At 35.6% G+C, this 13623-nt stretch overlaps 1 protein-coding gene across 4 annotated transcripts in view; it reads right to left on the bottom strand.

Annotated features, from left to right (window-relative positions):
• The window catches only part of Tgap1l12 (GTPase activating protein testicular GAP1 like 12), a 697215-nt gene that overhangs the window by 19564 nt on the left and 664028 nt on the right, over positions 1-13623 (bottom strand). For 3 of the 4 annotated variants that reach the window (XR_005500942.2, XM_039103653.2, XM_039103652.2), the window contains exons 40-49: positions 12895-12972; positions 11232-11295; positions 9355-9537; positions 7033-7211; positions 6461-6622; positions 5399-5508; positions 4821-5010; positions 3071-3329; positions 1996-2135; positions 576-734 (exon numbers count right to left, since the gene is read on the bottom strand). Coding sequence is in view for 3 of the 4 variants with exons in the window: in XM_039103653.2 (XP_038959581.1) it covers positions 576-734; positions 1996-2135; positions 3071-3329; positions 4821-5010; positions 5399-5508; positions 6461-6622; positions 7033-7211; positions 9355-9537; positions 11232-11295; positions 12895-12972 (1524 nt within the window). In the remaining variant the exon portion in view is untranslated. The remainder of the gene's footprint in view (positions 1-575; positions 735-1995; positions 2136-3070; positions 3330-4820; positions 5011-5398; positions 5509-6460; positions 6623-7032; positions 7212-9354; positions 9538-11231; positions 11296-12894; positions 12973-13623) is intronic. The other variant, XM_063282873.1, reaches the window with a different exon arrangement.

Raw genomic sequence — 13623 nt, 5'->3', positions numbered from 1 at the left:
GGGCTTACTTCCACAAAGATTCCCAAAGTGTCATCTCCCCAGAATGTAAGCTCAAAAGTGGAACCTATATGCACGAATTTGTGTTTTCTTACCTACAAGTAGAATCAAAGAAGCAGAGTCCTAGTTGCTATGGCAATGAAACAAAACTACCGTCCTTTCAAATTGTCTTTCCTCGCTTCTAGTCCACACTTCTACTTGCAACCTCAGTTCTATACTGTACTCCCAAACCCAAAGACCTCTGCCTTGAAAAAGGCCATCTCCTATGTGGAACATCCAGACAGGGACCTATCTTAACTGCCCTCTCAAAGGCTCCAGCCAGCATCTGACTGAAATAGGATATGAGGAGCCACAGCCAATCATTGGATCTTATGGATCAATCGAGTACTTGTATGGAAGAAATGGGGGAAGGATTCCATGCCCTGAAGGAGACAGGAACTCCTTAGGGAAAGCTACAGAGGTCATGTGTCAAGGGTCCATAGTTCCAGGAATCAGTCATCACGTAATCTCAAGGACAGAAAGCACATATGCATCTGCAGAGGGATGCTTAATGTTGGTGATATGAAAACCTTCCTTACCATTAATACGGATGCTATAACTAGAACGTCTTCTTCGTGCCAGTTTATGTGTTCGTCATTTTCAATCCTGTCCCTCAGGGACCAGTGTGAAATTTCAGATACCGTATTAAATATGTGATCGGAATCTTGTCCCTTCTCTGCAATTATGGATAACATATCCTGTGTGGGATAAGGATAAGCTTGTTATTATTAGAGGTCCACCCATCTGAAGAACAGATAGGTCTTTTATTGTGAACCTGAGCAATGGCAGTTTTGGATGCAGAGATATAAATGAGAAGAATGAACAAGTCATTGACCTTTTTTTTTTCGTTTTAGCTAACATACACATTTTCTTCCCTAATCCATTTTTCCACAATATGAAATATTACGGTTTTTATTGGACTTCTGTTCCCCGAATCATTTTGGTGAATTGTCCTCCATTACTTTTTGTTTCCTTCTATGTATATCCTTCTCAAGCATGCCATCCTAAGTAACTATTGGAATATTTCCCTGTCAGACATCAAACCACTTTTATTTCCTTTCTGACATGGCCTCTATTACAAATCTTAACTTTTGTGTTTTTAAGAAATTATTTTTCACTATACATCTATAACTTTTATTTTCTTTTTCTGTTACCTCTTATTTTTACCTATGTTTAAAGATGCTGTCACATCTAAGAACCCAAGCAATGTCATTCATTCTTCCATAATTTTACTCTGTAAAAATGACTACCATACATAGATTTACCCCATATTTTCTCTATCTTCAATAGATTACATGATTAAAAACATGGTCATTAGAAAATTCTGCTCTAAAATACATAAGAACTTGGCAGTAATGCTCAAGTATCTGACATGCTAAATTTATTCACACACAGCTTAAATTTCTAGCATAGCTATAGTGCTAAAATAGATGTTGGACAGTAAATATATATTTCAAAAGAAGTTTAGTAACTACTTTAAAATAGATTAGGGCATATTAGGCAACATTTAAATATACTCTATTAGGATAAAAGATGTTAATACATAGCAAAAGTAATCCATTGATAATGTAAAGTAAAAGTCTAGAGATATTTGTAATTATAAAAGATTGAGTAATCTCATAGCAATGTTATTAAGGGATTGACTTCAGAGTGACATGGAGTCATAAAGAAACTGTAAGACTTTACAGTTGGGTAGTCAGTTGGGGCACTTCCATAGACCCACTTCTTCCAACAAGCTGGTGGAGTTAGATCTTGGATGCAAAACTGTAAAACATAGGAATACTATTTCTTTTTCTTTTTTTTTTACGTTTCTTTTCATTACATGATTCAAACTTTTAGGGAACTTATTTTACTTGAAACTGATCTTGCCCTCATGGATAAGTTATATAAACATTTGTCAGTTTGGTAGAAGAACTTAGTGAGAACAAAGGTGCTATAGAAACCCAAAATGATACTCACAAATATTGGAGTAGGCAGGCTTTTGCCTTCAAAAATTCTCACAAGAGATTTGCCAAACAAACATTTCTTTGGTGCTTGTGGTAGACTAAGCAAAGGTATTGTTTGGTTGGTATATGCATTGCCTTCATTTTTCTCTGAATCTAAGAAAGAAGGGAAATAATTGTTTTAACTGAACAGATTTAGCCCTCATTTAGCCTTAGCAGACTCTTTCAGTGTAAGGCCTGCATGCCTTATGTGATACCACAAACACACAGAAAATAACTAATTAATATTATAACATTTAATATGACGTTGTTTTGTACGTCACTGGATATATAGTTGTATATGACCCATACTTATGGGATAAACATCAATTTCTTGTGTTTGCATTGAAAGATATGCATACAAATATTAGAATCAAACAGTCATATAGTACCAGACTTTTCATCCCCCTGTGTAACACTCTGACTGCCATTGACAACAGTAAATTAATAGCGGTATCTGTACTTCCCAACACAATTTGCCTAAGTACAGTTCTGTTACAGCCCTTGGCTTTCTCCACCGATCTATGAGCTCAAATCTCAGATCATAGTGTCTATGTCAACCATATGGGTATATTGTGCTCTATATTCAGATTTTCATAAGAGACTAGCACAGTGCCACATGCCTATATTCCCAGACCTCAGGAAGAAGAGCCAAGAGGATCTCTGTGAATTTGAGGTCATTCTGGTATATAAAGCAAGTTCCATTACAACCAGAGCTGTTACACAGAGAACACCCAATTTGCTATTGAGTTGCTACATCCTTTAAGAATCTATGTTAAGACTCAATTTTTCACTGTACGTGTCATTTATTTACATATTCTTAATTATTTAATCTCATTGCTGGATTAACGTCTAATATAAACTAAGGAACAGTGGAAAGAGGTACTTAATTTAGGAGGCAACTTCTTACAATGGGATAATACCTATAATGCATAGGTGAAATTTTCCTACACATGCTTCAGGAAATCCTTCATTGCTGTTTGTAACAAATCATATTTTCAGTGCTCAATGATTCTACCTTTAAGTTATGGTAGTAGAACAAGTTTACACACCTAGAATGTCTTCACAGGGAAGAGGGGCAGCTGGACTTCCTGGCAGTGCATTATAGTCAGGAGGGCATGTCCTCTCAGTGGGGCAGCTGCTGAGTCCATGTTTGGTTTTCTTCACGTTTCTGGTATTTGCTGAAGTGTCCTGGGAACATGAGGACTTTGCTCCGGGAGGATGAGTTAGGGATGTTTCATATGACACTGCAACCACGTCCTCTCCAAAAATTTTTGGAGTGTTTTCGATCATAAATGTTACCAGAGAAATCTGTGGTAAAGGAGGGAAAACACAGAATGTCTCTTTTAGTTTGCCTGGTTGCAAATCACATTTTACTTATTAGTCTTGGAGGCTAAAAATGTGCAGTTTAAAGTTCTGAGAAAAAGTTAGCTGTTAGAATATAGGGGCTGGCTATGACATGAAATTACAAAGATTCTGAGATCTAATGTTCAAGTGTGATCATCACAGTGCAATGTTATATAAGCAGATGATTTCCAGTTTTTACATTGTGATGGCCAGTATGTGATGCGTACTGTACACTGAAATAGCTTTGGTTACATTAGATACGCCCATCAGTGAGCATGATTGTCAGGATGCTTATAGAGAGTGAGAACTAAGGAGAGAAATGGCTTCTCAATGCAGGCACCATCTGATGAAAAGTTCCCAAGGGTTGTCTAAAAAGCAAGAGACAGGCAAACCCATCTGAGCCATTACATTCCCATGTCAGTACAGTGCAATGGTAACATCTGCACCAGTATATCACTGTAAGAGTCATTTCTTCACATATCCTTAATTAATTACTTATTCTTAAAACAGTGATTACTCAGTGCAGAAGCAATGGTAACATCTTGATCTTATGGTTCATTATATTGGAAGGTATTTGAAATAAGTTCTTCTTGGAGGAAATGGGATAATTATGGATCTTCAATGGCAGGTACTTTGGGACCCTATCTTTTTCTCCTGAACTTTGATTCTACACAATGTGAGGAATATTATTGTTTCTCAGTTGGGCTGTTTTACAATATGATCCTTATAGGTCCAAGGACAATTGTTCAACTAATAATGAATCATAAACTCAAATACTTAGGAATGAAAAGAACCATTTTATAACTATACTATGTAAATTTTGGTGTTTCATAATAGTATTTAAAAGGTGGCTAACATAGAAGAGTATACTCAATCACTTTTCTAAATCAATCATAACCAGCACCCAGAGAGCAAGGGTGTATTTACAAACATTAATCAGGAGTTCTTTTTTTTTATTAACTTGAGTATTTCTTATATACATTTCGAGTGTTATTCCCTTTCCCGGTTTCCGGGTAATCAGGAGTTCTAATGACCGTATCTGATTAAAGCAATCCAAATTGCATTGCCTTTGTTTTGTTGGGGAATCCACCCTGAAAACAAGTAGAATTTCACACATTCTACACTGATTATATCAGTATTAAGTCTGGTTTGCTGACCCAAAATCCAAGACTATTTTGTATCATTTCACAGCATTTGTTTTCACTGCATGAGTCTAGACATTCTAAATGACGACTAAAGACTGAGTCACTGAGCTCAAATACCCATTTATGATTTAGTTAAAATTCACCAATGATTCCTTCCCTGCAGAAGAACACCTTTCAAAGCTGTACTTCCTTTACAAAATGAAACAAAACCAACCCAAAACAATCACCCACAACAACAGAATAACCTGGATTCTCAGGATAATCCTTTTTTCCTGTCTCATTGTAAAGGCTTATCAAAGTTAGGCATTACCTTTTTGGGAATATCATTTGTCCCTCCGTTATTGCAGTAACTGGGCATGAATAAGAGACATGGAGCTATCCCAACAGATAGATGGTATGAAGACATTTCATTAACAGAAGAATTACTTTTTATTTCATATAATATTTGAAAAAGTTGCCTCAGAAGCACAGCATTTGCAGGTGGCAGTTTATCTAAAAGACTGAACATAGTGAGAGTTATTTTTAAACAAGTATACTCGATTTATAAATATGAATGTAGGGAACAGAGTGATTGTATCATTTGCTGGATGCTATGAAAGTAAAATGGAAGAATTTTTCCTCAAATTATTGCTTGAAATATTTCTCCAATTCAGAAAAAAAGACAAAACTAATTGGAATGTGAAGTAAGATAAAAGCTTGTGCTACTTTAATTGCCCCAGTAACTCACACTTCTCTGTTAAAAGTGTCTTTTGTGTGTGTGAACAATTGAATCCTTTTGCTGTCTGTCAATGTTCTTAATAAATATTTCTGTGATATATTATTTCTAATGTGTAAGCAAATATTACTTCTAGTTTGTTGATGTTGTTCACAGAGTTTTCCAACAATTACCTCTGCACTTCAGCTAATTTCTCCTCGTCATCGACTTTTTTGGTTACAGCAATCCACTCATCATACAGTTTTGAAGTCATCAGACTTCCTTCAATGTTTTGTAGGAAGTCCTTAAAAAGAGAGGAAAAATATTTTATGGAAAAAAGATTAATCATGGAAATTATTCAAAATGCATTCAACTGTAAATTTCAAGTTAATTCTGACTTTCTTCAAAGCTCCCCAAATTTCCCCTACTTAGAACGTTCCACATTATATTGGTCCAGTAAGTTTCATCTATTCAAACTAGAAACCAAAGAGTAGATTTTCAGATTTACTTGGACTATAGAAAAATCTGTCCTCAGCTAAACATTCCTCTAGTGGACAGCTGAGCCAGCTAGCACATATAAGCAAAAAATATTTCAGTTCGAATACTATCTTAAATGAGAGAAACATACAATTATGGTAACCACACCAAAGACAACCGTAGGAAATATTATCTGATTTCTTAGGAGCAGAAAACTATGTCTGGTCCTGGAAGCATGGAGGGACATGTGGTCAGGGTTCTTAGTGAATGCCCTGCCCCTATTTCACTAAACAAGTGTGACTCTTAACTCTATTTTAAATATTTTACTAATATTCACAGATAATATAGCCCTTACCCATTAGAAAAGTTCTCTTTGCAATGGTTGGAGACTCTGACTTATAACTACAGCTGTTTAAGGCACAGGGAACAAAATATCCTGTGGCTTTGATCCCCAGTTTATGCTAACTCCTGAACTGTGGTTCTGAGCATTGGGTAAGAGAGTCACAAATATTGTATACCAGAGGACAAGGACATTTGCTTTGACATTGGATCTCCTAGAAATGAAGGGAGGGCTCAGTTTTGATAATCCAACAATAGCATTGCTCAAATAATTTCTGAACAAAACATCATCCATATTATTAAGATTAACAGAGGAGACTTAGAGCTTCTCATATTTCTCTCATGTGTATCTATTGTCACTCAATAGAATGCAAAAGGAAGGACACTATTCCCATTCACTCAGGAAGCTTGAGGGTGGATGATGGAAGGACTTTCCCTACCTTAAAGATCCACGACACGACATGCACTGATAGCTTGTTCATGTCCACCTCTTCTTCTGAATCCAATTTGTCTTTTATTGTTTGGCACATTGTTATACTCGGACGTATTATAAAAACACCCTCGGTTGTGTGCCCTTTCCTTTTTAGTAGGGACAGCATGTCCTAGAGGAAGAAGGGAAATATCTATCAGGCTTTCTGCAGCACAGAGCATTATTGGCTCCTTGAGAACAAGAACAATGGTGTGCACAGATGCAGTGCAAGTACCTGCATGGACACAGAGGCCCTCAGGCTGGTTTTGTGCCTCAATCTTCTGTTGTATAGAGCCCATGTTAACATTAATCCTTAAGTTCGTGCAACATTTCTTTTTATCAAATTTTCCAAAATAGTTAAGGGATTAAATCAAACTTTTCCAAGAGATCGTCCCTGAATAACCCTCTCTCATCTTCTTATTTGAAAGCCAATGATTTGAGACACAATTTTTATTCCATATGGTTATAGAAGTAAAGGGGTCATGTATTTAAGAAGCAGGATTTTGTCTTAGGAGAGCCAGAGAAGAACCATATGAGACATACCAGAATTGCCAAGGGCAGGTTGCCATCCTTACAAATTGAACTGAGTTCTCTTCCAAACAGTTTTCCTCCATTATTAACTTTTGGGGTGGTGCATACTTGGTCAGGGTGGGGCTCACAGCTCCTGTGCCACCACGATGATTTAGAAGTTCTTTGTTTCTTAAGAGTCTTTTCCTTCATATCTGATCAGGAGTTGAGATCATTACATGAGATAGTATAATTTATAAAGATCTTTTACAAAACTAAATTTCAATTGCAAAATGTCCCTATTTTAATAGGTTAATAATTCTGTTGTGTTTATACCTCCTTCTTCCCATATAACCTACACTGTTATTAATCTTACTGATGTTTCTAAGACATGGTCTAAAGTGTTCTAGGTGGCATTCCCACAAGATGATGCTGTCTAGCTCCACAGTGCATCATGAAATACTAAGTACCTTGTTTGAACAAGCTCCCTGAAATATGTACAGACTGTTGCTTCAGTCGTCACATCCATTTTAATTGGCGCCCTTCCTTATTCACATTTAAAATTTTTCTAGTTACTACAAATGTCATTGTGAAGGTCTTTTTATCCTTAATTTTTTGTTCAGCATTTTCAAGAACCATTGTCAAGTTTATTTTAGCAGCAGCATGTTCCCCTCATGAGAAAATATACATGACTATACATTTTAGTATAAGAACACAGCTGAAATCCTAGTTTCTTTTTCCCTTCTGAGTTTTCCTTTAGAATATTGGACCATAATAAAACTTTAAAAATGTTTCTTAAAACAAATTAAAAGTAAGCAAATGAGTCATATAACACAGTATAAAACATTCTTCCTCACTGTAGAACATATTCTGCTTGGCTGTCTAATGCAAAAGCAGGAGCACAGAAATCACAATTAATATTACATAGACTGACAAAGGTATCTCAGTGAGTGTGTGTGAGTGTGAGTGAGTGTGTGTGTGTGTGTGTGTGTGTGTGTGTGTGTGTGTGTGTGTAGTTATATATATGTATACCAAAACCCATTTCAAAATTTTGGACTCAGAATTGTTTCTGTCTAAAAGAACTGCAGGGATAAAAATGGGAGCAGAGACTGAAGGAAAGGCCATACAGAACTTGCTTCAACTTCTGGTCCATCCTATGCATAGACACCAAAACATGATAACGTTGTTGATACAAAGATATACTTGGAGGCAGGAACCTGACCTGGCTGTCCTCTGAGAGGATCTACAGCAACTGACTGAGACAGATGCAGATACTTACAGGCAACCACCCGACTTTACCCTAGGTCCCCAACGGAGGAATTAGGGGAAGCAATGAAGGAGGAGAAAGGAATAGCAACCCCATAAGAGGGACAATAGTATTAATTTACTTGATGCCAGAGCTCCCTGGTCTTAGATAACAAGCCAAGAGCATACATTGTCAGTCTGTGGCCCCTGCTACATATGTAGCACATGCGTTTCTTGTCTGGCCTCAGTGGGAGGGGATGTCCTTGCTCCTGTGAAAACTTGATGACCCAGAGAAGGGAAGGATAGATGGGTAAGGTGGGAGTAGGAAGGTTGGGGGGGTAGCAGCCTCTTAGAGACAAAGGTGCAGACAGATGACGTTGGTTATTCTTAGGTGGGGACCAGGAAGGGCCAACATTTCAAATGTAAATATAATAATTATGAAAATAAAAGACAAAATTTAAAAGAAATCAAGTGAGTGAGTGGGAGGTTTCCAAGAAAAGATAATAAGGAGAAAGTATAAAAGTATTCTATCCTTTGGAAAATATTTTTAAAAAATTCAAAATGCCCAGTCTATCAATTTTAGGAACAATTCAATTCTAGATATAGGTATAAAGGATATGTTTATATAATTTTAAATGAGATTAGAGACTTGGCTATAAGCCTAAGGTAATTTGTATTGAAGCCTGCAACAGATTATCTTCAATCCCATAAGTCTACTTTTTCTATGTAGCTTTCATTGCAATAGTTTGTCAAAATGTAGTTTGTAAGACATTTTGTGCTCTAAGCATGCAACCACTTGAGGGGCAACATATCAGGATCCATGACTTAGGGCTGCAATTCTAATGGGACAAAAATATGTGCACACAGTGCTCGGTATACCAATTTATGGTGAATATCTGTCTGGAATAAATGAAACTTTCTCCCTATAACCAAGCCTAGTCTTTACATCAGAATTTAGAGTTCTCTTCATATGGACCTGGAACATATTTTTATTTTTTTGTTGTTGTTGTTTATTCCTCTCCCAATAAAGGAAATGATAGTATGCTGCGATATTTTATGACAAATTAGAATGGGAACTAAGAAAATCCACCCGAAGGAACACGGCGGACTAACTTTTGTGCTGTTGACTTCTGGCTGAGTTTCTGGGCCTTAAGATGAATTGCCCCTGTGCATCAGAGTTTAGATATTTCATGATCAGCCCAGGTAGGGAAGGGAAAGATGTAAAATTCCTTAAGTCCCGTGAACTGAAGTTCTTTTGAATATTTATCATTATAATGTCATGTGGATACTCATTTCCTATGAGAAAAAAAGAACATGAATTGTAACTAATGTAACTGAATATGGGCAAATCTTCTGATACAATTTCAAATGCTTTGCTATATCTACATTTCACATTTCTCTTCCTACTCCTCCACCTCTTCCTTCTTCTTTGGGATAATGTAGACTGTACACATGAGAATACTAGAACCCTCATTCAGATAGCATAATTAGGTTAGCTGAGAACTCTAAAAACAACCAGGAGAAAAATTTCAGTGTGCAACTTTGTTTAGAGAATATAAACCTAACAGTGCAATGTATAAGAGGAACTTTTGCTATATTCAGTTCTGACTTTTTGAAGAGATGCCTGTTGAAGTATTAATATCAATAATCTTTTTCATCATAAGAATCCTTCTTCACTTGTATAACTTTATATTAAGCAATTTAAATATTTCACACTGCATACATAAAATAAAATATGAGCACTGAATGTCTTCACAAAGATAATTGTCATATCCTATACTAGCAACTTAAAAGCACAATAAAAAGCCTAGATCAAAAAGAGAAAAGAGAAGCAAAGAGAAGCAAACAGCAGGAAAGAATATCAGGTCTGAAATCAATTAGAAATAGAATCCATAAAACCAAGATCTTGTTCTTTGAGAAAATCAACAAAACGCATAAACTGAAAATAACTAAAAGTCTCAGAAATAGTATGCAGATTAACAAAATCAGAAATGAAAAGTGAAACAAAACAGAAATTGAGGAAATTAAAAAAATCATCAGGTTTTACTACAAAAGAGTATACTTGACAAAACTGGAAAATCTGGCCTTAATGGGAGATCATGCTCTTAAATCTTCAGAGATTTAAGTCACCTGTAGGAACATCAACTCGATGTGTTAGAGCTTCACACAGTTACCTTTGAAAAGACCAGATTTGCAAGCACTCTTGGTGATCTCAGATTTTTAATACTTATTCAAACTTTTCTGATAAGTCTATTATCATTATTCATTTGGCAATAATCTAGTGTTGAAATAAAAGAAGGCAACAAACCAAGAATCTGTAAGGCAGGTTGTGTCCAGAAATCAGAATATGATCTGTAACATTCAGTTACAGAATTACTTGTCATATGAGATGTGAACTGAATATTTAACATGGATTCAGAGAAATGGCTACCTTTATAATATTCATTACAAATCTCTATATAATTTGGAATTAATAGAAAAAAACTGAAGATATTACATTTTAGATTTAAACTTGTTTCTGTGTGTAAGACTTTTGCTCACATAAATGCCTGTTTACTATGTTGCACTCGGTGATTGTACAGGTCAGATGTGGGAATTAGATGCCCTGAAACTGGAGTTATAGACGGTTGTGAGCTGATGGAAATCCTTGAGATATCTCTCTAGCTTGGAGAATTTTCTCCAATGATCACCGAATTATTTTTTTGATTGTTATCTCCAGAAACAAGATGCCTAAGTTTTGTTTTGTTTGCCTTTTCAGGAAAATTCTGTTTTTCAAGTAGAAAAGCACAGAAAAATTCCTGTCATTCTCAGACTATTGCTTATGAGATGTTATATTGTGTCTGAAGGTCATTATTTATTAATTATAATTTAAATGAATGACATTATGTTTATGTCACTTTGCTTTAGTGTTTAAGCATAAGAAAAAGTAATGAAAACATTGGGAATACACCAAACTCAGGTAGTCCCTCTTTAGATTACCCTGTTATTACCTTGGAGTGCTCTTGGAGCTTCCCCAGGGTGAGGACAGAACCACAGTTGATGATCTTCAATGTTCTGGAGGGCAAAAAGAACCAACCATCACAAATAAGCTGACACCAGAGTCTTGAAGAGTCTAGCAATTTCCTTTACTTATCATATCTAGCTCTCTAGCAGGGAAATTATTTAGACCAGTGTTAATGATATGTCTTCTGAACAGAGATTTGAGCAAACAGGACTAAATTCAGGATAAAACCATTGTGTACTTGCCTTTCCTCTTTGATGGAGCCTTGATCTACTGATCCACAATAAAGTAAGAAGTTGCATTCAGCCATTAGCACTAACCAAGACAAATATTATTATGTAATTTCTTACATCTGTGCATACTGGGTGAGGAATATTGAACATCAACTTAACATGAGCACACAACCTAGTGCTCACAGATGTACATACTCACGGTGACTATGATAAGTATAGCAAATTATCATTTGAAAGATATGATACCTTCAACAACAGTGAACAAAATAGCCAAAAACAGAGAGTCTTTGAGTGTGCTTACAAGTGAAAACCGCTTTTGGCTTTCAATGAGAGATGTCCTGTCTGTGGAGATTAAGGATATGTATCTATCCTGGAAAATAGACCCAATGCTGAAAAGAAGTTCTGGAATAGATTTACTGCACACAGTGTGATGGATCCATTTGAAACAACCATCTAAATAGAACATTATATGGAAATATTGAGCACCCTCCAGGAGTGGCTTTAACTAGAATTATTAATTATATTTTCTTATAGACTCCTATTTAAAACTAATGACATTGCACATAAAGTTTTTAGTTATTAAACTAGACACTAAAAACACACAAGCAGACACACCACCAACTACCCATCCACACCCCAACATACAAAGAGAGGTGATAATGATTCAGAAAGCGAAAAAGTGTGAGAGAGAGCGGGAGGAAGGGAGAGGTAGAGGGGCATAGAGACAGAGAGACAGAATAACATGTAGATTCTCATTTAACAAGCTCACAGAAAGTGATAGACATGTACACACAAACCCATCACAACACTCACACATGCACAGTTAAACAGAGATACACGTGCACATTTCAAAATAGAAAAGCAAAGATATATACAGATATGTATGCAGAAAGGACATAAAAAACAGATACATTCATTAAAGATTTATTAAAGTTAAAAATAAATATACCAGAATATACACTTACACCTCCAAACCGAGAAATTAAAACAAGAAGAAATGGGAAAGACGACACAATTATATACCAAATAGGGAGTATAGTCTAATTTTCATAAAAAAAGAAATGATGAAAGAAAACTCTTCCCTCTAACACTGGTTTCCTTTAAGTGAGGTGTGAGCATGTGACAAATTAACACAATTTATTACAATGTATGTTTATTATCCTGTGAAACTAAGCATATAGCTCAAACCACTGTGCTATGAGTTCATTTCACATAAAAGTAGAAACAAATTCAAGAAAAATATCACTCACAAGACTCTTATTATGCCCTCAATACCTTCACATTAAAAATGGAGGCATTTGTAAAGTCTATATGTCAATGTATCATGATCAAATTTCTTCTGTATTTACACATTTCCACATATGTGAATCTCAAAAGCAAAATTCCATTTTAAATCAAAGTAGACTGAAAGTAACTTACATGTTTTCTCATCATTGGTAGTAACTTGCTCATTATGTCATTCACTGTATCGAAGTTTGTAGCTTTTACATATAGAGGCTATAGAATGTACAGAGAGAAAAAATGCTATAAAATAACCTGAAAGCTCATGATTAAAAAGTTACTATGATCTAATCATAATTTATAATATATAATCTGTGACAACTCCTCTAATATATAACATTTTCTTCCCATAAGATAAGTCTGGAAGATACTCTCTCTAACATATTTATCTTAAAATTATTACTTGGGTACTGAGATATCAAACATAACTGTCACAGGTTGTGTATGATAAAGGGTGACTTAGACAGCATGGGTGCTGGAGCTCAGCATCCTGATTTTTCTTTAATTATGGTAGAAGTTAGTCAGGGAGGGCCCTTAAATAGGGAGAAGACATATTTCCTTCCTCTCAAGTGGACTTCTATCATTAGATCCTTACTCCTTGGCTACGTGTGCACAGTTCTAGGGAAATGAGGATGAGAAGCAGCATAATTATTTTTATAATAATTATAATTACTGAGCACTCTTATCATATCAGGGTTTGTAAATATTAAAATGGTATATAGATATAGAGTGTTGAAATCTTTAATGGTGATAGATCTAGGAATCCAAAATGAATATTTACAAACAAGACTCCCTATCTTAACACTCCCAGGAAAAACAAGATATTCGTACTATTAGCTCTCTACTGCCTCTCATATTTAGAATCTG

Source organism: Rattus norvegicus, chromosome 2 (genome assembly GCF_036323735.1).
Source record: "Rattus norvegicus strain BN/NHsdMcwi chromosome 2, GRCr8, whole genome shotgun sequence".
NCBI classification, from domain to species: Eukaryota; Metazoa; Chordata; class Mammalia; order Rodentia; family Muridae; genus Rattus; species Rattus norvegicus.
Note: the sequence above shows the minus strand (reverse complement) of the source record. Positions and strands in the feature narration are given on the sequence as shown.